At 56.7% G+C, this 26,463-nt stretch overlaps 12 protein-coding genes across 12 annotated transcripts; 7 read left to right on the top strand and 5 right to left on the bottom strand.

The window, feature by feature from the left end:
* The first annotated feature begins 569 nt into the window (after positions 1-569).
* On the top strand, positions 570-1,473 carry B0H18DRAFT_972993 (uncharacterized protein). The gene is made up of 4 exons (XM_048043898.1): positions 570-877; positions 926-1,061; positions 1,125-1,163; positions 1,212-1,473. Exons 1-4 carry the CDS (start codon positions 599-601, stop codon positions 1,442-1,444), a joined length of 687 nt encoding a protein of 228 aa, XP_047899604.1. The 5' UTR covers positions 570-598; the 3' UTR covers positions 1,445-1,473.
* Positions 1,474-1,559: 86 nt separating this feature from the next.
* B0H18DRAFT_972998 (uncharacterized protein) lies at positions 1,560-3,970 on the bottom strand. The gene is made up of 5 exons (XM_048043899.1): positions 3,780-3,970; positions 3,468-3,724; positions 3,358-3,417; positions 3,182-3,306; positions 1,560-3,131 (listed from the first exon to the last, which is right to left on the bottom strand). Exons 1-5 carry the CDS (start codon positions 3,870-3,872, stop codon positions 1,894-1,896), a joined length of 1,773 nt encoding a protein of 590 aa, XP_047899605.1. The 5' UTR covers positions 3,873-3,970; the 3' UTR covers positions 1,560-1,893.
* Positions 3,971-4,003: 33 nt separating this feature from the next.
* B0H18DRAFT_973013 (HIT-like protein) lies at positions 4,004-5,260 on the top strand. Its single transcript, XM_048043900.1, has 5 exons — positions 4,004-4,301; positions 4,349-4,483; positions 4,553-4,614; positions 4,667-5,018; positions 5,083-5,260. Exons 1-4 carry the CDS (start codon positions 4,154-4,156, stop codon positions 4,853-4,855), a joined length of 534 nt encoding a protein of 177 aa, XP_047899606.1. The 5' UTR covers positions 4,004-4,153; the 3' UTR covers positions 4,856-5,018; positions 5,083-5,260.
* A 223-nt stretch (positions 5,261-5,483) lies between these two features.
* Positions 5,484-8,970, top strand: B0H18DRAFT_1206628 (uncharacterized protein; the record flags this gene model as incomplete). The annotated part of the gene is made up of 10 exons (XM_048036180.1): positions 5,484-6,503; positions 6,557-7,000; positions 7,072-7,255; positions 7,311-7,510; positions 7,563-7,718; positions 7,773-8,107; positions 8,238-8,431; positions 8,484-8,631; positions 8,683-8,798; positions 8,857-8,970. The coding sequence occupies 10 exons, from the start codon at positions 5,484-5,486 to the stop codon at positions 8,886-8,888; spliced, it is 2,829 nt and encodes a 942-aa protein (XP_047899607.1). The 3' UTR covers positions 8,889-8,970.
* A 306-nt stretch (positions 8,971-9,276) lies between these two features.
* B0H18DRAFT_1081913 (mono-functional DNA-alkylating methyl methanesulfonate N-term-domain-containing protein) lies at positions 9,277-13,778 on the bottom strand (the record flags this gene model as incomplete). Its single annotated transcript, XM_048031458.1, has 14 exons — positions 9,277-9,475; positions 9,533-9,713; positions 9,763-9,865; positions 9,922-10,176; positions 10,229-10,716; positions 10,761-10,884; positions 10,946-11,429; positions 11,486-11,887; positions 11,953-12,098; positions 12,165-12,633; positions 12,690-13,211; positions 13,262-13,530; positions 13,585-13,627; positions 13,669-13,778. The coding sequence occupies 14 exons, from the start codon at positions 13,776-13,778 to the stop codon at positions 9,277-9,279; spliced, it is 3,795 nt and encodes a 1,264-aa protein (XP_047899608.1).
* A 1,369-nt stretch (positions 13,779-15,147) lies between these two features.
* On the bottom strand, positions 15,148-16,470 carry B0H18DRAFT_973023 (Mdm33 family-domain-containing protein). Its single transcript, XM_048043901.1, has 2 exons — positions 15,986-16,470; positions 15,148-15,927 (listed from the first exon to the last, which is right to left on the bottom strand). Exons 1-2 carry the CDS (start codon positions 16,377-16,379, stop codon positions 15,194-15,196), a joined length of 1,128 nt encoding a protein of 375 aa, XP_047899609.1. The 5' UTR covers positions 16,380-16,470; the 3' UTR covers positions 15,148-15,193.
* Positions 16,471-17,843: 1,373 nt separating this feature from the next.
* B0H18DRAFT_973027 (cytochrome P450 oxidoreductase) lies at positions 17,844-20,495 on the top strand. Its single transcript, XM_048043902.1, has 3 exons — positions 17,844-18,098; positions 18,204-18,771; positions 18,820-20,495. The coding sequence occupies exons 1-3, from the start codon at positions 17,922-17,924 to the stop codon at positions 20,316-20,318; spliced, it is 2,244 nt and encodes a 747-aa protein (XP_047899610.1). The 5' UTR covers positions 17,844-17,921; the 3' UTR covers positions 20,319-20,495.
* Positions 20,124-20,790, top strand: B0H18DRAFT_318084 (uncharacterized protein). The gene has a single exon (XM_048037541.1). It carries the CDS (start codon positions 20,305-20,307, stop codon positions 20,692-20,694), a length of 390 nt encoding a protein of 129 aa, XP_047899611.1. The 5' UTR covers positions 20,124-20,304; the 3' UTR covers positions 20,695-20,790.
* Positions 20,791-20,809: 19 nt separating this feature from the next.
* B0H18DRAFT_1113669 (uncharacterized protein) lies at positions 20,810-21,448 on the bottom strand (the record flags this gene model as incomplete). Its single annotated transcript, XM_048032985.1, has 2 exons — positions 20,810-21,310; positions 21,365-21,448. The coding sequence occupies 2 exons, from the start codon at positions 21,446-21,448 to the stop codon at positions 20,810-20,812; spliced, it is 585 nt and encodes a 194-aa protein (XP_047899612.1).
* Positions 21,449-21,768: 320 nt separating this feature from the next.
* B0H18DRAFT_1113670 (UAA transporter) lies at positions 21,769-23,217 on the top strand (the record flags this gene model as incomplete). The annotated part of the gene is made up of 6 exons (XM_048032986.1): positions 21,769-21,782; positions 21,842-21,881; positions 21,935-21,959; positions 22,013-22,913; positions 22,966-23,105; positions 23,159-23,217. 6 exons carry the CDS (start codon positions 21,769-21,771, stop codon positions 23,215-23,217), a joined length of 1,179 nt encoding a protein of 392 aa, XP_047899613.1.
* Positions 23,218-23,393: 176 nt separating this feature from the next.
* On the bottom strand, positions 23,394-24,429 carry B0H18DRAFT_868035 (protein-tyrosine phosphatase-like protein; the record flags this gene model as incomplete). Its single annotated transcript, XM_048039914.1, has 6 exons — positions 23,394-23,624; positions 23,679-23,818; positions 23,879-23,940; positions 23,998-24,120; positions 24,185-24,292; positions 24,353-24,429. 6 exons carry the CDS (start codon positions 24,427-24,429, stop codon positions 23,394-23,396), a joined length of 741 nt encoding a protein of 246 aa, XP_047899614.1.
* Positions 24,430-24,598: 169 nt separating this feature from the next.
* On the top strand, positions 24,599-26,407 carry B0H18DRAFT_973046 (CobW domain-containing protein). The gene is made up of 10 exons (XM_048043903.1): positions 24,599-24,706; positions 24,769-24,885; positions 24,936-25,002; positions 25,168-25,312; positions 25,366-25,475; positions 25,534-25,580; positions 25,637-25,672; positions 25,693-25,799; positions 25,825-26,000; positions 26,021-26,407. Exons 1-10 carry the CDS (start codon positions 24,684-24,686, stop codon positions 26,264-26,266), a joined length of 1,074 nt encoding a protein of 357 aa, XP_047899615.1. The 5' UTR covers positions 24,599-24,683; the 3' UTR covers positions 26,267-26,407.
* The last annotated feature ends 56 nt before the right edge of the window (positions 26,408-26,463 follow it).

Consider the following 26,463-nt stretch of genomic DNA (forward strand, 5'->3'; position numbering starts at 1 on the left):
AATGAGTTGCACAGCTGCGCGCAGTTTTTTGCCGTCATAACGGAATTTCCTGAAAGCGCATCTCATGACTCTTTGGCAAACCGGCTGTCCGTTTGCCACACGACATCCTCCTGATAGGCTCGAAACATGATGGTCGGCATTTGGCAATATGCGGTCAGACGTAGACCTGGCCTGCTCTGCCAGTGACACGTAGTAGTATGCCATTTAGCGCGTGCAATACCGTCGGTTTCTTCTGTCATGCAGCACTGACAAGGGTGTATATGCCGCATCCTAGATATTTTCCAAGAAAATATCGCACCTGAGCCACTGAAGTACCAGTGAAGAACGGCTCAATTGCACAAATTGCCAACAGTACGTTGAGAGTACTTTGAGAAAAGAACTTGCAGCTGCATTCGAGCATGCCACCTCGCAGAAGCGCCGTGACAGACGCGTGACGTTTCGCGTTGTGCAGTCACGGTGTGCGCATAAGCCACAGACGCGCCCTCTTGCGCCGCCTTCTGTTATCGTCAACGTCGCCATACACATCGACCGCTTACCCGCACCTGAGATTTACTGCCAGATACTCAAGTCGAGCTGCCAAGTTGCTGACCTTGGAGCTATGTCAGACAACGCTGCTCACGTCTCCCCACCCGACTCGCCGGACGTGCCCTTGGCAGCCTTAGAGGAGGACGACGGGGCGCAGTCCGAGCCTATCGATGTCCCAGACGATCTACAAAATGACGATGTAGATGAGACGCAGGCGGAGGAGCGTGAAGAGGATGCGGCCCGCGACAAAGAGACCAGGAAACGGGAGAAGGTGGTGTTCGACGCGGAGAGGCGACCGGGCAAGACCCACCTTCCGATCGCGAGAGTGCAGAAAGTTCTGAAAGCGGATCGGGTGAGCATGCATGCCTTCACTGCTGTAAAGGTACTAAGGGCTGTGTAGGAGCTACCCATGGTGCAGAAGGAAGCCGTATTTCTTTTCGCCGCGGCTGCGGAAGACTTTACAATGCGATTAGCTGCCGCGGTAGACAGCATGGTGCGCAAGGATGGCCGTATTACGGCTCAGTACAAAGACGTCGGTTCGTGTTGCCCTTGAATCAGATGGCTCAGTCAAAGTTGACGGTGCAACTCTTTGCTCATAGCGTCGCTCTCGCGTAGAGACGAGTTCATCTTCATGGATGGTATGTGCGCTACCATACAACTGCGCGTCCCCCCTCATTTGGTTGCAGAGATCATCGCGTCAATACCTTCGTCACAAGCTAAGCGCAAAGTCAAAGATTTACTTGATGACGACCAGGAAGGCAAGAAAAGGAAGAAGAAACCTGCCCCAGCTGCGGCCGGACCTATGGATAAATTCTTGGGTGCGAAGAGGGGCACGATAGAGGCGGAAGACATCCCTGACGAGTCTGAGACACAAGTCAATATGAACGAGGATGGGACTATGTCGATGTCGATTGAATGACAAGACTACTCAGCTGCTCCATATGCCATTGTCAATTTGAACGTGCCATCTGGGTTCGTAGGTAGGTTCATTATTCGGTCAGCTATCCGCCATCGATCTTCGTCGACTTTCGGTACTCAGACGTCAGCTGTCATCGTAATATCCCAACTGTTGCGCACAGACGTAATTTACAGCGCAATGAGTTCGCGGAACTATGTAAATTATCTCGCTGTAACCAATAGGCTGGGCAGTCGAGATAGAGAGAAGGCTATTACACAGCTCGCGGCGGAGGTACCAGGGGGTATCGTAATAGTACGGACAGCAGTGCTATAGTGAAACGAAATCTCGGGCCATATATCGTCGTAACAAAGGGACGTGGAGTGGGCGTCGGGCCAGGGCGTATATGCAAATAGACATGGACGCGGCAGCATCGGTATCGAGGCCACCGGTACCACGAACCAGGATCTGAATCACTTCCTCATCACCTTCTCGCGGAGCTCCGCGCCCTTCAGCCGCGCGCGCAGATACTCCAGCCGCTCCTCGTACCGCGCCGTCACCTCCACGCGCCGCCTCCGGATGTCTGCGAGCTCGGTCTCCATCGCCCGGATGTCCTCGTCCCCCGCCTGGAGAGGGCTCTTGGGCCCGCGCCCGGGGAGCGGCGGCACGTCCGGCGCCAGCGTGGCGCCTGTCCACTTTGACTCCTCCGTGCTCGACTTGCGGTGGCCGCCGGCGGGCCCCTCCGTCTCTGCCACGGTCTCCAGCGGCAGGTGGCTCATGCTCCGTGCGAGGTTGACGCTGGAGCTGCTCGCCATGCCGTAAGACGGCGACAGGCCGGGATAGCTGAGCCCCGACCGGCCGCGGGAGGAGATGGACGAGATGGAGCCTTTGCGGCTCGCGGTTTTGGATGGCTGGGATGTCAGCGTCGTAGAGGATGTCGACGTCGACGCGTTCATCTTGCGCGGCCCCGAGGGCGAGCGCCGCTTTGAGGGCGTCCGCGGGCCCGATCCGCCGGACTTGAAGGATAGCGCGTCCATGTCTCTCGTAGTGTGCAGCGAGGGCGCGTCATTTGTATGAACGGAAGAGCTTTCTGCGGAGGGGCTCATAGGGATTGTGGGCCGCAGGTGGGGACGCTTGTGACGTCGCGTCAGGGTGCTCAACTCCAGGCCGTTGAACGCGTCTAGTAGTCGCCTCCCTTCCGCCTCGACGAGCTCTATGTGATGCCGGATGTCTTTGGCTGACTGCACTTCGTCGTCGCTGGGCATTGGCTCCCCGAACATCGTGGGACTGGTCGGCTCGAGTATGGACGCTGTCCCAGGAAAGGCCGACGGTGGGGCAGATGAACCGGATCGTTTCCTACCTCGAGACAGTCGCGGATTCGAGCCATCCGGTTCAGACTGAGTGAGGATGGGCCGAAGTTGCGGGGCGCGCGCACGATCATGGCCGCTTCTGAACGACGACTCACTTGCTCGAGAAGTGAGTGTGCGTGGAGGCGTGCGCGTACAATCCCCGTTGGAATGGGTGGAGAATAAACTAGCCGCATCACCCAGGTCGGATGGGGAGGACACGACACGTCGGGTTTTGCTAGCTGCTCGCTTGAGGAGTCCGCCGATGCTGGCAGTGAGCGAACTCTTGGACTGGACGGACGAGGCCCGAGAAGACTGTACATAGAACTGAGAGGATTGTCGGCGGTCATAGGAAGAGATGGATACTGAGCCATCGTTAGCTTGACGACCATGGGAAGCGAGAAGTCGCACTCACTGCGACTACCGCCTGCGCCGTGACCACCGCCAGATATGGGCACGAGAGGCGTCTCCGAGGGGATTTGTGAGTTGCTGGCGAATCTCTCGAAGAGATTTTGCCGTAGGAGACGGTATTCATCGTCACTGCGCAATACGTGGGCACATGAACGGCACGCCGTAGACGTGAGGACGCACCTGAGCAGACCCTCTGAATTGGCGGCGGCCAACTCGTTCAGACGCTGCGCCAGTGTTATCCTAGGTGCACTCAGCACCAATTGGCAACCAGCGCAGATTAAAGAACCCACGTTACTACATCCGTCGACGGCCGAGGGCCTGTTGGCTCGCTGACGGTCTCCGCATGGCGCGCAAGTGATATGGAGGTCGTGGAGGCGACCCGCTGTGACTGCTTGTAGAGACCACGCGGATCCGAGGCTCGTGCCGAGACGAAGGATTGTTTATCGGAATGAGCGTAAGGTGAAGAGAGAGACGGGGATGCGGTAGAGCTGGTCGCGGAGTCGCCGTCGAGGTCGCGCTCCTTGCCCTTGCCCTTGCCATTGCCGTACTATTAAGGCCTGGGCTGAGCAAAACGGAGCACGTTGGACTGTGGATGGACTCACGAATCGAGCACGGAGCGCGCGGAAGGAGACGGCACTCTGGCTGTCGGGGAGGGTGCTCTCCAGGTGTTCGGCCCTCCTCGTGAAAAGCCCCATCACCAATGCATAGCGGCCAGGATCTGAGCGCTGAGCCTCCCGCGTCAAGCATCCGAGACTCGTGTCCGTCCCAATGGGGTTAGGGTCCGCTAACTCCCACCTTCAATTAAATATTTACCTCACCCTCTGCACGTCGTTTCTCAATCCATATTGTTGATCCCACACTCACAGCACAACGCTACGTTCTCTGCGAATCCATGGTGTGTGTGTAAAGCAAGTCTGTCACCTCTGCCAGTACTGCCCTCCCCTGTCTCACATAGGTCACCAGAGACTCGCGCTAGATGACTTCCTTCATCATCAAGGCTCACACGGACAGACCTGTGGCAGAAGCCTGGAAAGCTGATCCTGACTGTCCTTTCTGTCGCATTATTCGCGGGGACGCTCAAGCTTTCCTTCTCTATGAGAATGACCTCGTCACTTCATTCTTAGGTATGAATCGCCGACCAACTTGTACGAGCTCGCTCATCCTCTTGTAGATATCCTCCCTCTCCGCCCCGGACACGCGCTGGTGGTTCCAAAGACTCACTACGCTCGCGTCTCGGAGCTGCCTCCGGAGTCTGCAGCCGCCGTCGGGATGGCGGTCTCGACGGTTGCGCGTGCTATGACTGAAGGTAGATGCTCGACCGTTGCGCGATAGGCGATAGAGCGACGTGCATTTCGCTGACACCACTTACCGCTAGCATTGCAGAACACGGCTCTGAACGTTGTCTGTAATCAAGAATACGCGCAAGCAGTTCCACACGTATTTCCTGCCTTCTCCACTTCATATAACCTTCGCTGAGTTCTGCCTGAAGGTTCATTACCATATAATACCCGCACCGAGGCCAGGATCGTCGGAACCCACCTCGGATACAGCTAAGGTGGACCACGTCGTTAAGCCGCTCACCCAGAAGGAAATGCACAAGATGGAAACCGAGTCTCGCGACGAGCTTGATGATGAAGAAGCAAAGGTACTGGCAGAGAAGATCCGTGCTCGTCTGTAATTCGGCTGTATAATGTACAGTACCCCCCTTAGATCTATAGAGTTTAGACACTCGAGTTGTCTAGACAGGTATAGCACTGCGCAGTGACCGATTTGTCAAGGCGTTGTCCATGAAAATCGTGGATATGCTTATTGACGTCCGCCTGTACGTTTTGAGCCCTGGTCTAGGTCCCCAGGGAGGTAGCCTGTTGTAAGGTACTATTCTTGTATTACTCCGTGACTCCGTACCCGGGTGCCTGCAACTCGTAAGTTGTATGGCCAGGGACTCAGAAGTCGTAGTCACATATCCCGAACAGTTGACACAGCTGTCGCATTGCTGCAGTGAGCAGCGAACAGTGAGCGAACCTGAGCCGAAACATCGCAGGAAGGTCCAGGCAGAAGGCTATGTAGCTTTCTGAGGACTCGGCGACTCGGACGAGCGTCATAGCCTTTCCAGGGCATCAGTGGGATCGTACTGGGCGGTCCCGTGATCAAAGGAGAGTCTCGACGACTTGCCGGAGGGTCGCCGTCGCCGCGGTCAGTACGTTTATCTCAATCGCCACAGCGACTCTCCTACTCTCTTCCCCTTTCGTCGCTCTGCCCCGCTGCAGCGCACGCGTGAAACGCGTCCGCAGCTGTCAGTGTGAACCATGTCCAGCGTACCGGATCAGGAAGGCGAGGGTATCAATAGCTCGCCCGTGACGCCAGGTACGACGCCCGCGACCTCCGCGTTCGCACACCGTCTCCCCTTGCACCGCAGCGTCAGTCGTTCGTCGCAGTGGTCCGTGCCGGACACCCCTCGACACCACCATCAGGGCACGTCCTACTTCCCAGAAGCTCCCCGGCCAGTATCCCCGACTCCCAAACGAAACAAACACACGATGCGCAACGCGTCTGTCACTTCGAGAAGACGGCCCGTCCGGAGCACGAGTCTCACCAGCTCGCACGCTACTGCGAGAGCCATGGGTGAGGACCCAGGGATGCTGAGCGAAGAAGACGAGGACGAGGACACCGGCAGCGTCGGCATCGCGGAGGAGGGTGGCGAGGAGGAGGCGGACGAGGGTGCAGACGCAGACGAGGAGCGCGAAGACGACCCGATAACACTGAAGGATCGTCAGTCCCTCATCAACGTCGAGCACCCCTTTGGCCTGCCCATCTGGAAACCCGCGTTGTACAAGAAGTCGCGATCGGTGACGCGCTACGCTGACCAGGAGTTGCACTCAGTCCCTTCGGCCCAGGCGGAGCGACATCTGCTCCCGGGCAACATCCTCTGGACACTCCTGTTCGGTTGGTGGCTCGCCTTATCTTGCTTCATCACATCCGGCCTGCTCTATTTCGTGCCCAGGGGCGGCAGGCAATATGCTACGCTGATGTTTGGCTTGGGCTGGTACATCGCCTGGCCATTCGGCAAGTACGTCGAAGGCGACCTCGCCTCCGTGCTATCAAACGGTGAAGGGAACCGTCCTGATACCATCCTTGAGCATCCTGACGAGGAAGACGAGGAGCGTTCTTCGACCGCGAGCGATGTGGAATCTACGCCGACCGGGCATTCATCTGACGCCAGCCACGACACCATTACTCCCGGGACATCGCACCTACATCGGCCAACTCTACTGCGCAACATCCGCAATCTGCGTCCTGGAACGATACGCAGGGCCTTCAGCCCACTAGTGCGACTGCGCTCCTAGGTCACCGAAGCGCGCCGCGGTTGAAGCCGTCCAAGTCATACGGCGCGACGGGCTCCGCACCCAGGGCGCAGCCAGTGGCATACTCAATCGGAGTGTCCGAAGGCAAGCACGGCGACTTCCTTGGGAGGACACTCTTCAGGGTCATCTTCGTATGTGTCATCGCGCCCCTCATGCTGCTGGTCTCCGTCATCTGCTGGGGCAGCATCTTCGCGATACCGATGGCACGCTTGAACTGGCAGTTGGTGAAGTACCTTGTCGAGCAGCCGACGCACATTCGCTTCTGCGCCGCCCCCGTCGTAGCTGTGGCCGAGCAGCCAGAGGGCGATGATAACGCTACCTCCGCAGAACCCGCCGTATCGTTCAAGCCTGCCAGGTTGGCCGCGGGCCAAATTGCACCCTTCGGCTCGCCCACGTCGACCGTACTCCTGTGCACGTACAGGGCATTTGGGTGGAAGTACTACAAGTACACCGTCGGCGGCGTGAACATCTATTCGTCAACCTGATGCCCATCGTGTTCTTCGTCATCTTCGACGGCTTCGTCTTGTTGAAGATAGCGGAGCGGCGCGAGAACGCGGGCATCCACGTCCCCGCGGTGCTCGCCTTCCTGACGTCGCGCCCGTTGATCTTCCTGCTGAGTCTCGCGAGCGTCATCCCGCTGTCGTACTTCATCGGCATGGCGTCGCGTCCATCTCGGCGCAGTCATCCATCGGCATGGGGGCGGTCATCAACGCTACGTTCGGCTCCATCATTGAGATCTCCTCTATTGTATCGCGCTCACGCAGGGCAAAGGACACCTCGTCGAGGGGTCCATCATTGGGAGTATCCTCGCGGGGGTGCTGCTCATGCCTGGATCGAGTATGTGTGGGGCTGCTCTGCGGACGAAGGAACAGAGGTTCAACTCCAAGAGCGCGGGGGTTACGAGTATGCTGTTGATCATGGCTATCATCGGTACCCTCGCGCCGACGCTCTTCTACCAGACATATGGGAACGTAAGTTCGATTTGTCGTCATTCCATGCGCTTTTGATCTCATAGCCGGCTAGTTCCAATTGGTATGCGAGGGCTGCCCGCCCGAGGGATCATCTGGACCGTGGGTTTGCCAGCATTGCTACTACAAGTATCCGGACCCTGTCGACGACCCCTTCTACCAGTCAACGGTGAAGACGCTGATGTACTTCTGTGCCGGCACTCTGCTTCTGGTAAGTGCTGCAAACATTGATCGCTGGTGGCATGCTGACCTCAGTGTCGCCCAGTCTTACCTCATTGGTCTGTGGTTCTCGCTGCGGACGCACGCCAGTCAGATCTGGCAGAACCCCCAGCAACTCCTGCACTCTGCTGAGATGGCAGGCGGCCAACAGCGCACGTCACTCTACCACCGGCTCGTCCCCTCAGCTCTCAACAGCGCGACGCGGCCGTCCCACAGTCTGTCGCATAAGTCGAGCGCAGTCAACATCACCATCGACGGCGTAGACTCGCGAAACCAGACCCCTACGGCATCCGTGTTGAACGTACCTGCTCACGGCCATGCGGGATCGTCGTCGTCGGCCAGCGCGACTGTCCCGCCTTCGACTTCAGCGCGCCGAGTATCGTACGTGCCCGGACAGGTGCCGCCGAGCAGAGCCTGGCACCGATGATGGAGAGCGTCGACGACGTCATGAAGGACACCGGCTTCCACCCGACGCGCTCCCGGAGAACATCACTACTGACGACTTCACCAGAGCCGTTGCTGTCGCTACGGTGAGTGCCCTGAGGCACCAGCACGAGTATGCGCGGTCGCCAGCTAGGGCACGGTTGTCGGCTGCGGAAGCGGAGGCAGCAGGGGGGCATGGTGGTCATGATGCCCCGTCTTGGAGCCGCACGACTAGTGCGAGCGTGTTGCTTGGGTGCACGGCTCTGTACGCTATCATCGCAGGTAAGTTGGCGTACACTGCTCATCAGAATCTCTGAGCTGACCGGCATCTTAGAATTGCTGGTGGACGTTGTCGATGTCGTCCTCGAGGGGTCCGGTATCGACGAGAAGTTCCTCGGTGTGACACTCTTCGCCCTGGTACCGAACACCACCGAGTTCATGAACGCCATCTCGTTCGCTATCAACGGCAACATCTCGCTGAGGTGAGTGCGGACTTCGTGCACTGTCTAGACAGCATGCTGACATACTCGAAGCATGGAGATCGGCTCTGCCTATGCCCTGCAAGTCTGTCTACTCCAGATCCCTGCTATGGTCGCGTTCTCTGCCTGGTATGCCCCGGAGAAAATGGGAGCTATTGCGATACCTTCACGTATGTCTTGCCTCACTTCTGAGCATCAGTACGCGAGGCTGATTCTGGCACACTATAGGATGGTTTTCCCTCGCTGGGATGTCATTGTGATCATTCTGTCAGTCTTCCTCCTCACTTACACGTATATCGAAGCCAAGAGCAACTATCACCGTGGAAGTATCCTTATTCTCAGGTGAGGATCTCCCACACCTTGCGATACAGTCTGAGCTCATGGATGTCTTCACAGTTACCTTGTTTGCTTTGTGGATTCTTTTTCGCTCCTCGCGAATTGGAAGACGATATCGAGCCCTTTGCCTCGGTTCCAGTATCCTTCCTCACCTCGTTCTTCTATTCTCGTTAGTAGTACATAATACCCAAGGCATATTGCTATTTATACAGATCTGCTGTCTCGTAGCATCTAGTCCTTGTCACGACCCGTCACGACCCATTCACATACATCTCTCACTCGGACACACCAGGATACATCCCCGTAGGCTACTCAATGTAAGCTCTGTAGCTTTTCCAATACATCTTGAATTTGAGCACTAGGAAGGGATATCCGCTCGGCTTCGTTGTCGCCTTTGAGGAACTTGTATGAATCTGGAATCGAGAGGAAGTGCTCCAAAAAGTCTCCGTCGAGGAAGCCGAACGCTGCCTCTGCGTCGGTGTGGCCCCTCGAATTTGCGGGTGCTCGCCATCTAGAGCAGAAACAATAAGCGTGAGTGCCGAATTATGGACAGACATGTATAACATACCTCGCATGGAAGGTATTGCCAGACCCGATGACATGTTTCGCCATGTTGCGCTGCAACGCAGTCATATGGAGGGAGACCTCATCACTCATCTCGAGCACGACGCCAATGCGCCCTGTCGATGTGAAGAAGACGAGTTTGGACTCGAGCAGTTTGTTCGTGAGGTCAGCGGAGCCAAGACCACCTGTTCCGTAGATGAGCACGCGTTGCGGCTCTTGGAAGACAGTGCATACCTGGAATGAACTTGTTGACGACGTCTCCGATGTGGTAGCTTCCGTCCCTCTCCAACGTCAAACGGTCGTTAGATCTCGCAAAGGTGAAGAGATTGCAATCACTCTAATGATGTGACAGCGAGTGAGGCAACGTTGCACAGCAAGTCGAGGTAAACTCACGTTGGCTCCAATGACACCACCATTACCGATGGTCTCAATTGCGACTGGCCACAGAGGTGCGTAGTCCCGCGCGTTGCATTTGAGTTGGCCACTGCCGTCGATGCTCAGCATTGAGACCGAGCTGATAGCATCCCCCACGACGAGGGTTCGGTCTTTGCAGACAAGACTGGTGACGATGTAGTTGTGGTTCCACTCAGACACCTTGCGCAGTTGAAGGGTCGACTCGTTCACAGTCTCGGTCTTGAACAGCATCACCTACGGGATACCATGAGATTGATGTCTTATATAGCGTATTGAGATCACGTACCGAAGTGTTGACAGCAGCGGCAATCATGCCCTTGATGTTGACCAGCTGGTAGACACATCCGCTTACGTCGTGCGAAGCCAGCATCCTGAGCGTGTAGGCGGAGCCTGCGCTCGAGTCCAGCGAGAACAGGATGATACGACCCGCAGATGGCTCGCGCTCGTCAACCTGAAACTCGACGGTACCGATACAGATTGAACATGGACTTGGATGCTCGTCTGCTCCTGATAGCGCCAATGTTGACGTGATCTCCTCACCTGGCTCGCAAGTGAACGATGCCAACGCTGTTAAAACGATTTGAATGACCATCGCATACGTCATGTAAAGGCGGTGGCTTACGATTGAACGTATATCATCAAGGACCTTTAGAGAACTGATCCTGTCTTCTGCATCACCGACACGCGGGGGTGTCGTCCGAGTGCATGCAACGACAAATGCTCTAGTTTTGCGTGATGCGATATTCTTCGCGGGTTCTCCAGACCCAAAGGCACCTACAACAGTGTCAATTTAACCCCTAGGAGAGTGAAGTACACACTGACGGTCTTGATCTGCATCTTGTCCACACCGCGCACGTTGCCAATGAGCAACGAAGACGGCGTGCCGAGCACGAGACAAGACGGGTAAGCAGGCGCGTTGAGACTCGCCGCAACCACCGGCTCCTACAGTGAACGCAACACTTGAGCTCGAGTCAAAAGAGGCCGAGACAGCGATAGGCCCCACCTTGAGCATGACAGGCGACTGGTGCAGCCTCTGCCGGTCCCAGTACAGAACACTCGCCCTGCTCCCGCTCGCAAATACCGCTCTCCGCCCGTCCACAACACACGTCGTGAACGCCACAGGCGCGGCGCCCAACGAGAACAACTTCTTGTCGCCCATCTCGCCCTCCTTCTCCTTGACACTGAACGACACGACGCTCCCGTCCGCAAGGCCCGCGAGGACGTGCGGGCGAAAGTCCGTTTCCTTCTTGTTCCGCCCCGCCCCGAAGTTGTGCAGGAGCAGCGAGCGCGGCAGGGACGGGAGGGAGACCTCGCAGATCGTGCCGAGGTACGATTCCGCCGAGGCAGGCGAGAGGAGCGCGACGCGGTTTGTGCCCCAGAAGGAGACCGCGATCGTGGTCGCGTAATTCTTGGTCGGGTCGAAGGGCGCACACGACACCGCGGCGATCTCGAGCGGACCGTACGTTGCGTCGGCGAAATCTCGATGCCTGTTACAACGTTAGTTTACACGGACGAGCAGTACGAAGGACGGCATCAAGCGTACTTGAGTATCTGGAACTGCTTGCTGTCACTCAAATTACACAGCGCCAGGCGACCCCTGCCCAAACCCAACACAATCTGGCTCGCATTCAAGTCCGCCGCGACGACGCTCCGCCCCTCCTTCTGTGCGTCCCACCCCTCGCTCACGAGCGAGAACTGCCCGAGCGCGGGATCGTACTCGACAAGGCGCACCTTCTGAGGCGTGATCTGCACGACGAGCGACGAGTCGACGTACGCGGACTTGCCGCTCGCGGCCGTCCGCCGCGGGACGTTCTTGACCGCAAGTGTGGGGACGGACGCGAGGAGCCCGTCTGTGCCGGGGTCGAGCCGTGTGAGGGAGTCAGCGCCGTCGATGCGGAAGACGTACGTCTCCTCAAGGGTGGACGCGATGATGTGGCTGTCGACGCTGTGTGGGTTTCGGTGAGCGTTGAGATGAGGATTTGTATACGGACGCGACGTGGATGTGCTCACGTATCCCCGAAGCGAGACCTGACAGGCCAGATGTTGGCGACGTTCGCCAGGCCTTCGACTACCGCCCTCTCCTGGAAATCCGCGCCTGTTCTGATGACCTTCAACGAGCCGCTGTTTCGACCTCCTGAGCAAGTAATGATCTGGGGCTACGCGCATCGCATAGCGAGTGTCAGTCTTGCATTCTCCATGCACCCATTGATTGGTATACATACCTGCCCACTGCCTTCCAGGTCGGCCATCGCTGCGTCCACAATCGGCGCGACATTCTCCCACCGCTCGACAACCTCCACATAGCTCCCCTTCGTGCTGACGACCTTTCCGTCCTTCCCCTCCCTCGCGCCCAAGTCCCACTCCCGATCCGCCCTGCCCTTCCCCTTCGCCGACGACCCCGAACCACTTAGCGCAGACGGCTCCACCGTCGCGATGCCCTTCGGCATCGGTAGCGTGTCCGCGTCGAGGTCCGCGATGGGTGTGGGCGAGACGCGGAGGAGCTGGGGCTCGCCAAAGTGCGAACCTAGATAGAGAACCTGGGAGGTGAGGTACGTGAGTGTCGTCGCGGGGGACGTCGTGCCGAGCGGGAGGAGGATGAGGGAGAGCGGGTCGGTGAAGGCGAGCATAGCGAGTCTGCCGTAGGCGTCGCCGATGAGGAACCGTCGCCTGTCTTCGCCTAGGGAGCAGCATCTATATTAAGGAACATTGAACATCCCAGTGTAGGACGAGGAGGGAACTATCCTCACGTTGCGATCTCGCTCCACGGCCAGTTCACCCGTAGGCGCGGCTTCACCTTCCTCGAATCGCGCTCCTTCTCTTTCTCCTTCGCCTTCAGCATCTGCTTCGAGTCCCCGTTCGAGAGGCGCTCGTTCACGCGCCGCTGCTTCCCTCGCTTCACCTCCTGCTGCTCGCGGCTCTCGTTCTCCACGAACAGAATTTTGCGCCCGCCGAGCACCAGCACGCCGCCGCGGTGGCTCCGGCGGCTCTCCTCGTCGTCGTCATAGTCGTCGTCGTCGACCTCGGGAGAGGTGTATGGAGGAACGGGAACGAGTAGGGGCGGGGTATCTGTCTCCGGGAAGGTGGAAGAGGGGAGGATGGACGAACGGATGATCACGGAGGGGGTGGGCGAGAGTTCGAAGTTGTCGAGGTCGATGTCACGGGAAAGAAGCTGGAGTTGTTGTTGGTAGTTAAAGTGCAGGATGCCGAGTGCGTATGTGTCTGCCTCTGTGTGCAGGAACGTGAGAGCGACGATGTAGAGTTCTGGGATGCTGAGGCAGAGGACGTCAGTGAGGGCGAAGGATAGATGGGACGAACGCACGAGACGTCTATCGCTTGTGGTTTCTTTCCATGCTTGAATTCGACGAGCTTTAGCTTGCCGGTGTAGCAATGGACTACAGCGATTCGTCCTGAGGGATCCACGAGCACGTCCGTAACGAACTCGGCCGGACGAGCGTAGCGATCATGCAGCTCGACATGATCCTTACTGACAAGGCTGGGCTTCCCTTCTTCTTCAGTTGTGTATTCTAGGACCATCAGTCTAGGGTCCGGATGATCTGTAAGGACGAGGATCTTGGACGCATCTCCGGTCTACATTCCGCGCATTAGCTTTGTCTGGTAGTCTGAAGGTGCACTGGACCTCACCGGCAGAGCTTTGACAGACACCACTCTGCCCCATATTTCAAGACTACACTCCTTGCGCAACCCGTCAGTTTGCAGCGAGAATACTCAATTCTGTTTGTCTTCCCAACCACAAGGAATTCCTGGGTGGCTGTTAGATTGCATTTCGCCGAGGACACGACGGAGGATGGCTGGTGGAACGTCGCGACGACCCTCATGTCTGGAAGTAACTAGTCAAAGCAAGATGAGACTAGTCTGTGTCCGTCCTGGTGGGCAGAGGCGTTCAGGAATGGGTACGGAGAAGGGAGTGGATGGCCTCCCTTGCACATCGGCCTCCCATGAGGCAAGCGCCCGAAGCCGATCGCTCGTGTCATTCATGGCCTTACGTCATACAGAGGTCGAGCGCCCATAATTCAAGCCGTGCGGATTCGGTCCACGCCGTTGTCAATGTTCGACTTTGCCTCTAGATTCCGTGCCTTGCGGGAATTATCCTAAGTACTGGGAAAGACTACATGCCGCAAGCGCACACAAATTAGGCGCGTCGATATATTTATGTACCGTCATAAAGCATCCAGCTACTTAAGACTGCCGGACTGAGTCACTCGAGTCGCAGCGAAAGCAATTGCTTCTTTGATGCTTTGACAGAAGTGACTTGAGGCAAACCGGGACCCCGCTCAAGAGGCAGACCGTCAAGTGAAGGTGCAGTTGGTTTGGAGATCGCGCCTTCACTGAAATCACTGTGTCACTGTGAGCCTCTCGTGCCGGGTACAGTATATGGGATGCGCTTCTTTCTCTTTCTGCTCACAAGTCAGTTTCTCTTTTGACCATGATGATCTCGCTCAGATTCTTCGGCAGCTTGGCATGACTGAAACTGCTTACTTACAGGTGCTTTACCCCTTCTCGATATTGGGCATACATACTCGCGTCTTCGACGAATTGACTTGTCTTCCCCGAACGTTTCTTAATTGTGCTCTCGCGAAGAGCTTCTGATGACCTGTTATGACTGGAAGCTGCTTTCCACTGCTGTACATTGTCTCGAACTTGGGCACACGCACTCTCGTCTTCGGCCTGTCACGCACCTCCCCAGACGATGTGCGACCCTTGGCTGATCATATACACTGCTGCAAGTTCAGTCCAGTCTTTCTGATGACAAGTGCGGACCCTATAACTCCTTGCACGCTCTCTCCACTGGTCAGCTTCGTTCGTCCTAGCTCGCAAGCTCTCTTCAAGTTTACCTCGTATCATAGCTGCCTGGACCCATCTTAGCGGCGACATAGATCGCAGTAGTCTGGACGCAGGCTTGAACCGGGAAGAAACCCTCCAGTGAGTGCTTTTTCTGGCCTTCATCACGACAATTAAATGCATGTACGAGCTTCATGCTTTCCACGCATCTAGCTGCATTGATGAGGGACCCTTGGGGGACGAACCTGTTGTTTTTCCAGATGGTGTGTCCTTGAGTCCGGCGCGATGGCCATGCGTCTTGATCCAGCCATGCTCGCGATATTGACGGCTAGAAGCTCATGGCACGCCAAGAGGGGTTCGGACACACTGACCTTGGGATAATAGCCTTGTCCTCACTGACAGTAGTGAAGCAGTACAGTCATTAGTAGCTTCTTCTCTAGATACATCGCTGCTAGCCGTACCAGGTGCGAGCTAGCCAACCTACAACGCCTGCGACCGCCGCACTTGACGCGATTGCAAGGGCAATGGCTCGATCAGAAGTCAGTACGTGTAGAATCCGAGTCCGTCCCACTGCACGTCCACCTGCGTCAGCCGCTTCCGCAACTACCGTTGACACCACTTCAGGCGGCTGAGTTGAGTAGTAGACTGTTTCCATGATCTGCGTCAATGCCCGGTCCTGGGAGTCCATCCGCTTGACCAGTGCGTCCGCCTTGCTCTCGAGCATCGCCGCGTTCTCCGCCGACATCTCTTCAACCTTGCGCTCGAACGTCTGCGCAAGCCTCTTTCGCTTCCACGGTTCGACGAACATGATCGCCACCACAAACACAAACACGTTCACGCCCATGACCGCGAGCGAGCCGTACGTCGACGCGCTGCGGATCTTGTCCGACCACGCCTGCTCCTCGTGGTAGCGATTCAGGATGACGCGCATGAGCTCGCTGAACTCGCGCTCCACCGCATCCTCCGCGGTGGACGCGGCGAGCTTCGCCCGCGTCTCCTCCTGCTCGTGTAGATGGTCCTTGCGCACGAGCTCCGTGAACCGGATCACGTCCTGGTCCGACCAGGTCGACTTGCGCTGCAGGAGGTCGTTCACCTCCCGCTGTGACGAGGCGCGCTGCCGAACGGCGGTGTCGTACGCCTCCTTGGATTCACGGGCTTCCCGCCGGACTGCCTCTATCCGCGCCTCTGTCCGTGCAGAGCGGCGTCAAGGTGCGGCACGGTATCACTCGCGTTGTAGGCTCACCCTGTGCCACCACCAGCCGCTTCAGCTCCTCGATCTCTCCGTATCCCGTCATCTTGTTGATCTCCTTCCCGAGTTGCGAGAATGACCGTGCTAGGGTTGCGGTGTACTGGTCTATCCGCTGGCGCGCGGCCGTAGCCGTGTGCGTCGACCATTGCTGCACCCGCTCTCTGACTTCCTTGAGTGCATCGACATTAGGTGACGTGATCTTCTCGGGCTCTTGTTTCGAAGGCTCTGAACGGTCTGGTTGTATCTCCTCTGATGGTCGGAGAGGTGGCGGGACACTGGTGGAGGAGAGTCGAAGCCGAGTACGGAATGTGGGATGGACGAGAGTGAATCTGGGAGTAAATAGGTAGGTGCGATGAAAGGTTGGTCTGAGGCAGGATGCCCTGAGCATTTCCAAGCACAAAGATGGCTAGCAGGAGCTCAAGGGAGTGGCTGGCCGCGTCCTGCGGGCTTGTCGGGAATACGGATCAGTGTACGGCGGCGGCGGCAGCGAGTGCCAGCCACAGTGACACTTTCGCGGTCTGCCTGGCGCTACGCGTTCCACGTGATGAGCATTGAGCGCGAGCGTGTCTCGCGTCTGGCGTCAAATCTAGGGCACCCTCCCTGATCCTCCCAAGATCCTCCATGCTTTCCTCCGCAACTGCAAATGCTATAAGTACAGGCGTCCGGATTACTATGTCTTCCCACTGTGCCCTTTGCGCAAATGCTGGGATTGGCTTTAATCTTGTTAGGTATGGTTGATAAGTCGTAGCCAATCCGACATGACCACCACGCCTCTGCGAGCGCTCTGTGTCAAGTTGCTGTCGGTTCAAGCTTTGCGCGACATCGTCGTGCCGCCTTGACACTAATAATGTGTATTCTATGCCAAGGTGCGCACCTCGTTTCGCTGATTACTTCCAGCTAGGGTTCTCTCGGGGATAGTTGATCAAGGGCACTGGGAGACCCTTCGGGATGTCTTGCTACGCACAGTCAGTGTCAGCGAGATTGTGGACACCTCATTGCATCGAGCGATATGAGCTATCACGATGCCTGTGAAGGCGATACAGGAATTTGTACATGCTCGGCTCTGGATCGGAAGGAATGGTGAAGTAGTCGCCCGTTCCGAGATGGCTAGCTACTTTAGTCTGGCCGCACATTCACCGACGTACCACGCACAATATCCCAAGTTACATATAGCAACACATTTCCAACCGTCAGCGGAGGAGTGCGCTATTGCGAACCTAGGCCTACATATAGTAGTAGTTACGTCGTCATCGAACGTTGAACGTGATGACTGGGCTGTCCGAACGCCGCACCGAGTACTAAACAGCAACTCGTCATATTGATGAAGTCTAATATAATACCTACTCATGACAACAGCGGGCGCCGAGCCTCAAGCTTCCGAGTCAAGGGCGTGTACCAAGAGAGCCACGCCTTAACTCGGCACTACTTATTATTTAAGACCGCTCTATCTCGGACAGCCGGACTCACATTTGACACCAGATAAGTAGTGTACATGCTGCAGGCGGGGTATTGGGTGTCCGATTTTGTTTCGACTCACCTGACATCCGAGTTACACATCAATGTAAGGCGTCGCTCGTTTCTGGTAAGTCGGATGTTTCACTGGCACTGGTTTAGTGGTATGAGTACTACGCTTCGGTCCACATTGACTGAGGCCAGGAAAGAGAAGCGCAAAGTTGGTGTCAAGTTTGTGTGCGCCAGAACTGCTCGTCCGCGGTGGGCGGGCAGGAGGAATGCAGGCTCCGAAGAACACAGCGTGGCTGGCGATTTCGGGGATCTGACGAGGCGCGATTGACAGCAGAAGAAGCGCCTGTCGGAGAGACTGCGCGAATAAAAGTGGTCTCAGGTGCTTATTCGCGCTCATAGCCCTCTCCCCTACCCTACTCCAACCCCGTAGTCCTCCCCCGGTCGTCGTCGCTCGCCGTCGCCCGCCATGGCGTCGAACTCGGACATAATTGTTCTCGCCGTCGGCCTGGTCCTCGCAGCAGTCTACCTGTTCCGGGACCAGCTCTTCGCCTCCAAACCCAAGTCCACGCCTATAGCGCTCCCCAAGACCGCAAATGCAGGCGGCGGCGACCCCCGCGATTTCGTCCAGAAGATGAAGGATGCTGTAAGTATCGGTCGTGGGCGGGGACGCTGCGACGAATGTACGCTGTGCCCCGCAGCTGTGACTGTGCATCGCAATTCTCCCTGTATGCTGACACCTTGACTTCAGAAAAAGCGCATCGTCATCTTCTACGGTTCTCAAACTGGTACCGCAGAGGAATACGCCATCCGTCTCGCCAAGGAAGCCAAGCAGAAATTCGGTCTGGCATCGCTCGTATGCGACCCCGAGGAGTACGACTTCGAGAAACTCGACCAGATCCCGGAGGACTGCTGTGTCTTCTTCGTCGTGGCTACCTATGGTGAGGGCGAGCCGACTGACAACGCTGTCACGCTCTGCCAGAACCTCTCGGACGAGTCCTTCGAGTTCAGCAACGGCGAGCACAAGCTGCCCGGTGTCAAGTATGTCGTCTTCGGTCTCGGCAACAAGACGTACGAGCACTACAACCTTATCGCGAAGAACGTCGACCGCGATCTTGAGAAGATGGGTGGGATCAGGATTGGTGAGCGGGGCGAGGGTGATGACGACAAGAGCATGGAGGAGGACTACCTGGAGTGGAAGGATGGCATGTGGGAGGCATTTGCGCAGGCGATGAACGTCGAGGAGGGCCAGGGCGGTGACACTCCCGACTTCGCTGTTACGGAGGTCGAATCCCATCCGCCTGAGAAGGTCTACCTCGGTAAGTCTGTGACATTTAATTCTTTCGTATCTGACTGACTCCGTCCAGGTGAATTGTCTGCCCGTGCTCTGACCCGCTCCAAGGGTATCCACGATGCGAAGAACCCCTACCCTGCTCCTATCACCGTAGGTCGGGAACTCTTCCAGCAGCCTTCGGAGAGGAACTGCGTGCACATGGAGTTCAACACTGAGGGTTCCGGTATCACGTACCAGCATGGCGACCACGTCGGTGTCTGGCCATCCAACGCTGAGAACGAGGTCCTCCGGCTGCTCTGTGCGCTCGGTCTGCACGAGAAGAAGGACACGATCATCAACATCGAGTCGCTCGACCCGGCGCTCGCCAAGGTGCCATTCCCCGTCCCGACGACGTACATCACGGTCCTACGCCACTACATTGACATTAGCGCTGTCGCCGGACGTCAGATTCTCGGCGTCCTTTCTAAGTTCGCGCCCAACCCTGAGGCCGAGGCTTTCCTGAAGACGCTGAACACGAACAAGGACGAGTACAACAACGTCGTCGCGAATGGCTGTCTCAAGCTCGGCGAGATCCTGCAGCTCGCTTCCGGCAACGACATTGCTGTCGAGCCGTCACCGGAGAACACCACGGCATGGGCGATCCCCTTCGACATCATCGTGTCCAGCATCCCGCGTCTCCAACCCCGGTACTACTCCATCGCGTCCAGCCCCAAGCTCTACCCGAACTCGATCCACGTCACCGTCGTCGTCCTCGCGTACGAGTCTCTCGAGAGCGAGAAGGTCAAGACGCGCTGGATCCACGGTGTCGGCTCCAACTTTATCCTCAACCTCAAGTTCGCCGCGGGTAACGAGAGCGTCTCTCTGCTCGCTGAGGACGCAAAGCACAACCCATCTCTCGCGAAGTTGCCGAACTATGCGATTGAGGGGCCGCGGAGTGCGTACAAGCAGGAGACCATCTTCAAAGCGCCCATCCACGTCCGGAGGTCTACCTTCAGGCTGCCGACGAACCCCAAGAGCCCTGTCATCATGATCGGTCCCGGTACTGTGATTATACCGCATTTCCTCAGTAGTGAGTGTAATCTAATACATCATCAGGGTGTCGCACCATTCCGCGGCTTCGTGCAAGAGCGTGTCGCCATGGCTCGTCGTACGATCGAGAAGAACGGTGTAGAGGGTCTCGCCGACTGGGGCAGCATCCGCCTCTACTTCGGCTGCCGGCGTTCGGACCAGGACTTCCTCTACAAGGACGAGTGGCCCGAGCACGCGAAGGAGCTGCACGGCAAGTTCACGATGCGCTGTGCGTTCTCGCGCGAGGTGTACAAGCCCGACGGCGGCAAGATCTACGTGCAGGACCTGCTCTGGGAAGATCGCGACCACGTCGCGGACTCGATCCTAAACGGGAAGGGCTACGTGTACATCTGCGGTGACGCGAGGAGCATGAGCAAGGCGGTCGAGGAGACGCTGTGCAGGATATTGGGCGAGGCGAAGGGCGGCTCGGCGGAGGTGGAGGGCGCGGCGGAGGTTAAGTTGCTGAAGGAGCGCAGCCGGATGCTCTCGGATGTCTGGAGCTGAGGGAGCTTTGCTCATTGTCTTGTGTTTTTCATACACGCGCTGCTATCCATCGCTGTCGACGATCCTTTTTGCGGGCCCCGATCCGTATCTCTTGGAAGTAGATTTATTTATCTGTCTTGTGCATCAGACTGGCCGTAGACCATGCATACAATGGAATCACTCCTGCACCCCACTTCTTGCTCTGATGCCCCGTCTGCTATGTTCATCGCAACAATCCATGCCTCCAGAAGACCAGAGTCCCTCGTGGCCTGATACAGCTGGCGAGAGCTCAAGCCGGTGTCTGATGCGCCGTCAGTCTGTTGTCGGAAATCTGGAGGCGAACACTGGAATGCACTGTTCACGAACAATATATGTCACCTGCGCACCGCGGCGCTGAAAGTTTGTTCAATGACGTTACCCATCGCGGGGCAGCTGCTCGGTGGTTCCTTGTGGTGAAAGTCTGCCACGGCGATCCCTCAATGCTTGCCGTTTGCCCGAGCGCAGGTGCAACCTCAGCTCCACTGCAGTGACAAGCCCAACTGTGTGCAAATCGCAAGCAGGCGCGCTTGAAGTTTGCTGACATCGTCCATGGTAGGACGTTTCGCCGTCTCTGCCGCGCCCCCACCCATCTGCGCGAGCATGTCCTCCAGGCTCTCGATGGAGCGCTTCTCCTGTACCTCTTCCGGGACAGGCATCTCTGCTTCATCGGCCTCTTCGAGTCTGCGGTCGCCCAGATGCTCTCGCGCATGACGCACCGCCTCCAGGTCTGGGGGTGCGATGTCAGGGAAGCGGATGCTCCCTAGCTGGGAGACGATGGCGCGAACTTCGTCGACAATCACTGCCTTTTCAGGCGTGGCGGGAGAAGCCTGGAGAAAAGATAGGAGTGCGGAGGCGATGCCTCGTAGGATGCCCAGTTGCCGTCCTATGGGTGCGCCGACTTGAGCAAAGCCCTCGTCGAAGCCTGCTTGGAGGGCAGATTCTTTGCCTGCAGTGATCCCTTCGCGGTATCCAGCCTACACAGTTACAATCGCTCAGTGAACAGACACATAGTGGTCCTGCGTACGTACATTCGTAAACCCGGACGACAGTTTGTCCCATTCTGCGTCGCGTACGAATTGGGGGTTCTCCTGCCAGATATCTTCGTCGTCCATGGCTCTGAAGGTGGAATTGATTTGGACACGGTGCTTTTTTATGCCAGGAATATCTTGTACGTTTACGCGTGCGGCAGCGAGAGTACGTACAACAACTGGAACAAGGCGAGCAGTTTGGGAGTTGCGACACCGGATCTCGATCGAGGGATGAGTGATCGATCGAACCAATCTGGATCGACTCGCGCCCACTTGCCCAGCCAGCCACGTCGGCGCGCATCATGTGACGGACGCGACACGTCGACGGCGCGGCGGTGTTTCCGTCTCTCATCCCGACCGCTGAATTCCGCGGCGCGTAGGCGTCGTTACTCCTTCATACGACCATGTCATTCCTGAGGTATGCCTCGTACAAGTCAATGAGTATGCCGATACTTGTGAACTAAACACTGCCGGTAGACTTGCGATATGCGTCGCTGGCGTGTATTCCATGTTCCTGGTCAGCATCTGTGTTACCTTTGAAGAGGGTCATGCATTGATGTCCGTGTATAGCTGTGGGCAATAGCTCAGGAACGACGTGAGTGACACGACTGTTCACCTCCGAATAGAACTCAAGTGTAGCTTGCCCAGTATCCGTACCTTTCGACACCATTGACGGCAAGTCCTCTGACAAGTTCAACGCGCCTCTCTTCATGAACACATGCCAGAGTGCCTTCTGCGTACTATCCTCGCTCATATACTTGCGCATACGGAGTCCACGGCATAAGACTTTGCCCGAGATCCTAGGTGTCGCGCAGTCTTACCCCGTCAAGGAGGCTTCAAACGGTACATCGAAGACCAATGGGCACGCTCACCATGCGAAGCCTGACAACCGCTACTCGCTGAAGTCGCTCCTACTCCGCTACCTCCAGTGCTCGATCTTCGTCACTTCCGCCGCGCCATTTGGGTTCGCCGCTCTATCCTACATCACCTACCCAGCAATGGTGCTCGGCAAGTCTTGCAAGCTCGTCCCCGTCATGATCATGAACATCCTCCTCTACCGACGGCGCTTCGCACCGTACAAGTACCTCGTCGTCGCAATGGTCACGCTCGGGATCACGATGTTTATGGGCTTCGGCGCGGAGAAGCCGGGCAAGTCCAAGCACGGCTCGAGCGCGGACGTGGGCGACCTCCCGATGAACAAGCAGTTCATTGGCATCGGGTACCTCCTCATCAACCTGGCCATCGACGGCGCGACGAACTCGACGCAGGACGAGATCTTCGCGCGGTACAAGGTTTCGGGACAGCAAATGATGTTCTGGATCAACCTGTTCTGTACGGTCCTCACGTCGTTGATGTGTGTGCTGCCACTGCCGTACATCCCCGTGCTGCATCCCGGGGAGAGCGGGACGACGGAGCTGCACGGCGCGCTGGAGTTCATTAGGACCCACACAGATATTGTCAAGGCTTTGCTGCAGTTCGCGTTGACCGGTTCGCTAGGGCAGCTGTTCATCTTCGAGACACTGCAACACTTCGGCTCATTAACCCTTGTGTACGGTGTTGTAACCGGTTTCAAATTGTTTCTGTGCTTATGCTCTATACAGGACTGTCACACTCACTCGCAAGATGTTCACCATGCTGCTGTCGGTCATTGTGTACAGCCACAAGCTTACATTGGGCCAGTGGCTAGGTACTTCTGTGGTGTTTGCTGGGATCTCCGTAGAAGCATGGGTGAAGCGGAAAGGTTCGTCGGCAACCCTCATCGTTTTTCGGCATTTGACTGATCATGCTTTTCAGACGTACACGCAAAACGAGTCCTTCAGGAAAAGGAGAAGGCCAAGATCAAGAGCCTGTAACTTGCTCCGGGTGCGAACTCGGACTGTCGTTAGGATTCGTGGCGGGATATACAATACGATGGGCAGCAACGGACAATATCATACACAGCATAGCATTACAACCAATGGAACCAGGTAAATTATTGATCATCTTGCCCTAGAATTGGTAACGGTCTTGTGTAATGAAAGGAACGTGATTACGTCTGCATAGCATCATCCTCGTCCATGAGAGCTCGCTTGCGCTCTTCATCCCTAGGTACAGCACGGCGCGATGAGCCATCGCGATGCTGGGCAGGTGGACATCCACGGACATACCTCTCATCGCCATCTTCGTCGTCTTCAACAGCGCGCTTACGCCGCGCGGCTGCCGCCTGGTATGCGGGAAACGAGGCCACCGCATTGCGTGCCTTGTAGATGGACTCGTATTCCTGTGCCGCAGCTGTGAGCTTCGATGCCTTTCTACAGGCGGTGTCAAGACGCACCTTGAGCTGGGTGAGGAAGCCACCGTTCGGAGAAATGCAGTATCGCCTGTTCTGCACGAGGTGGAGAGCGTCCTCCCAGGACAAGTTGTGTTGCTGCATGACATACATTACGACGAAGGCGGGCGAAAGACTGATACCCCCTGATACAGTCGTCAATACGTCGTCTGTCTTTCAGGAGCCTAGACAGGAGGAATACATACCGTTACAATGCACTAGCACTCTTCCACCCGCTGAAATTGCCTCATCTATGAATTGCTTCGCTCTATATGCTACACGCGTCAGAGGCAGCGACCGCACATCATTCGTGTATGATACCCACTGAGGAAATAGCCGGATGAGGTTCTGCTCCTCGCTGTCCTCCACGTCGAGTACCATGTAGCGGAAGTGATCTTGGAACCGGGGACGGACGGAGAACGCCTCCTTGGCATCACGGATGCACACTCTGGGAAGGGGTGCTTGAGTATTCTCACCATTACACGCCGTTGCGTACGATCGCGCGCACTCACATGTGGGTCACTCCGATCTCCTGGAGGGTCGGCAATGATTTCGAGGCTTGAAGGGGCCCGAGTAGCAAGCCCGGGAGGATCTCCTGGCATTGCCTACGCATCTCATACCTGGCGTGCAGCGACGCAGTAAGCGACGGAGGTGGATGCAACATGCGGCCCACTACTCACGACCACTCAACGTCCCCTGGGCCTTGTATCATCTCGCGAATCTGCTCGTCCGTCATCTGCGGCGGCGTGGTCGCCATGGCGGATGTCGTATGGCGAATGACTGCGCTCGTCTATGGTGAGTGAGTGTGGACGTGAACGTGGTATGAGGGAGAGGGGGTAAACAGGACGCGACCGTGACTATGATCACGGCAGCGCGTCTCATTCGTGCCCACTTTGGGTCCGGACGCGTCTCGTGTGGCTCGGCCGCTTGTGACGCTCTCCGCCCCCCATTGTCCTCTGCGTCACGCTTCCTAGTCAGTCTGTGCAAGCATTATTTAGAGCTGTCGAAGCCATGGCGGACGATGAAGAAATACCGTAGGCAATTCCGGCACCTGGTTTGTACTCAGCGGTGCTCACATGCAATTTAACCCCCGTAGAACTCTGATCGAAAACGACACCGTCGAAGGAAAGACCGAGCCGAAAGAGCTGCCTCTGACTGTGCCTCTGACCATTATCTGTGGCTTCCTTGGGGCGGGTAAATCTACGCTAGTAAAGTACGTCTCAACTGAATATGACGGATCCATTTGCTGACCGGTGTGCCCAGGAGGATCCTGACCGAACGGCATGGCTACCGGATAGCCGTCATCATGAACGAGTTCGGAGACACTGCTGTAAGCTGCACAAACTACGGCACCTGCATGGCGAGGTTAGCTCACCAATAATGATGGTAGGACATCGAAGGTTTGCCGAGACTCACGCCGGGCTCGGCCTATTCTCATGCACACCATTGACCAGCAAAAACAATCAACGTCTCTTCTCCTAACGATCCCTCCGAGCAATCGGAGGAGTTCCTTGAGCTGGCGAACGGGTGTCTCTGCTGTAGCATCAAAGATACCGGTGTCGCTGCCATCGAACGGCTTATGCAGAAGAAGGGTGCATTCGATCATATCCTATTGGAGACTACAGGGCTGGCTGACCCCGGTAAGCACGTCTTCCATCACCAGGTAGCTGGATGATCTGTGACGGTGAAATAGGTCCCATCGCATCCATGTTCTGGCAAAATGAGGAATTCGCTATGGGTCTAGGTAGAGATATCCACCTGGACGGCGTAGTATGTGTCGTTGATGCCGTCTTTGGTAGACAGGTATGTCGACACTTGATATTGTCTTATCTCTCCTTTCTTCTGATGGAACACAATACAGCAAATGGAGGAAGACCATTCCGATGAGGGCATCGGCGAGAGTCTGAGGTGAGAGCCACCAGAAGTTGAAGCAAGGTCTCACCTAAGTTAATCATACCATACAGGCAAATTGCTGGGTCCGATGTGATCCTCTCAACAAAGTTGACTTGGTGCCAACAAGTCAGGTTGAAAGCACGGAGGATGTTATCCGCAGTATCAACCCCGCAGCCTCAATATACCGGACCGTCAGAGGTCAGATTGACCTCAAACGTATCATGGGTATCGAGCGTACACGTCGCGGCCTCTCATACAGGTCCCACCCACGCGTTACACTCCTCGCACGACGGCCATGATCACGACCACGATCACAGCAACCATGACCATCCGCATCCCCCAACCCATTACGAGCTGCGCGGTATATCCAGCCTGCAAGTCAATTGTCCGGTCCTCAGTCCGTCTCAGTACGAGAAGCTGGACGAATGGATCGCAGTGTGCTTTGGGAGCAACAGCTCCCTGGCGAGTCATCAGGGCACGGCACGTCCGATCTGATCGTCCTCCGGTGTAAGGGGATGTTCAGGACGACCGCTAGCGAGACGTATGTTCTGCAGGGTGTGCGGAACTTGTACGACATCATGAAGGTGGAAGAGGGGGGTGAGGCTGATACGGGCGTACCGGACATGGGCAAGGTCGTCCTCATAGGGAAGGGCTTGGACGAACGCGTACGACAAAGCCTAAAAGCTGTTCTTAGTAGTTGAGAAGAAGTTATAAAGCGCTGTACACAAGTAAACAGACTGACTTGAAGCAATTGAAGTGTATCATGATCACGGCCATCCTGAATCTACCCATTATTGTGGCATGTCGTGATGAGGCTTCCCACCCTTGAAAGCTTGAAGCTCAGGTTGAATAGCGCAAGAGGGCTTGCCACGGTGTTGGTCGGGTCGGTCAAGTTGCT

The sequence above is a fragment of the Fomitopsis serialis genome (genome assembly GCF_022376445.1).
Source record: "Fomitopsis serialis strain Sig1Antser10 chromosome Unknown B0H18scaffold_3, whole genome shotgun sequence".
Classification (NCBI taxonomy): Eukaryota; Fungi; Basidiomycota; class Agaricomycetes; order Polyporales; family Fomitopsidaceae; genus Fomitopsis; species Fomitopsis serialis.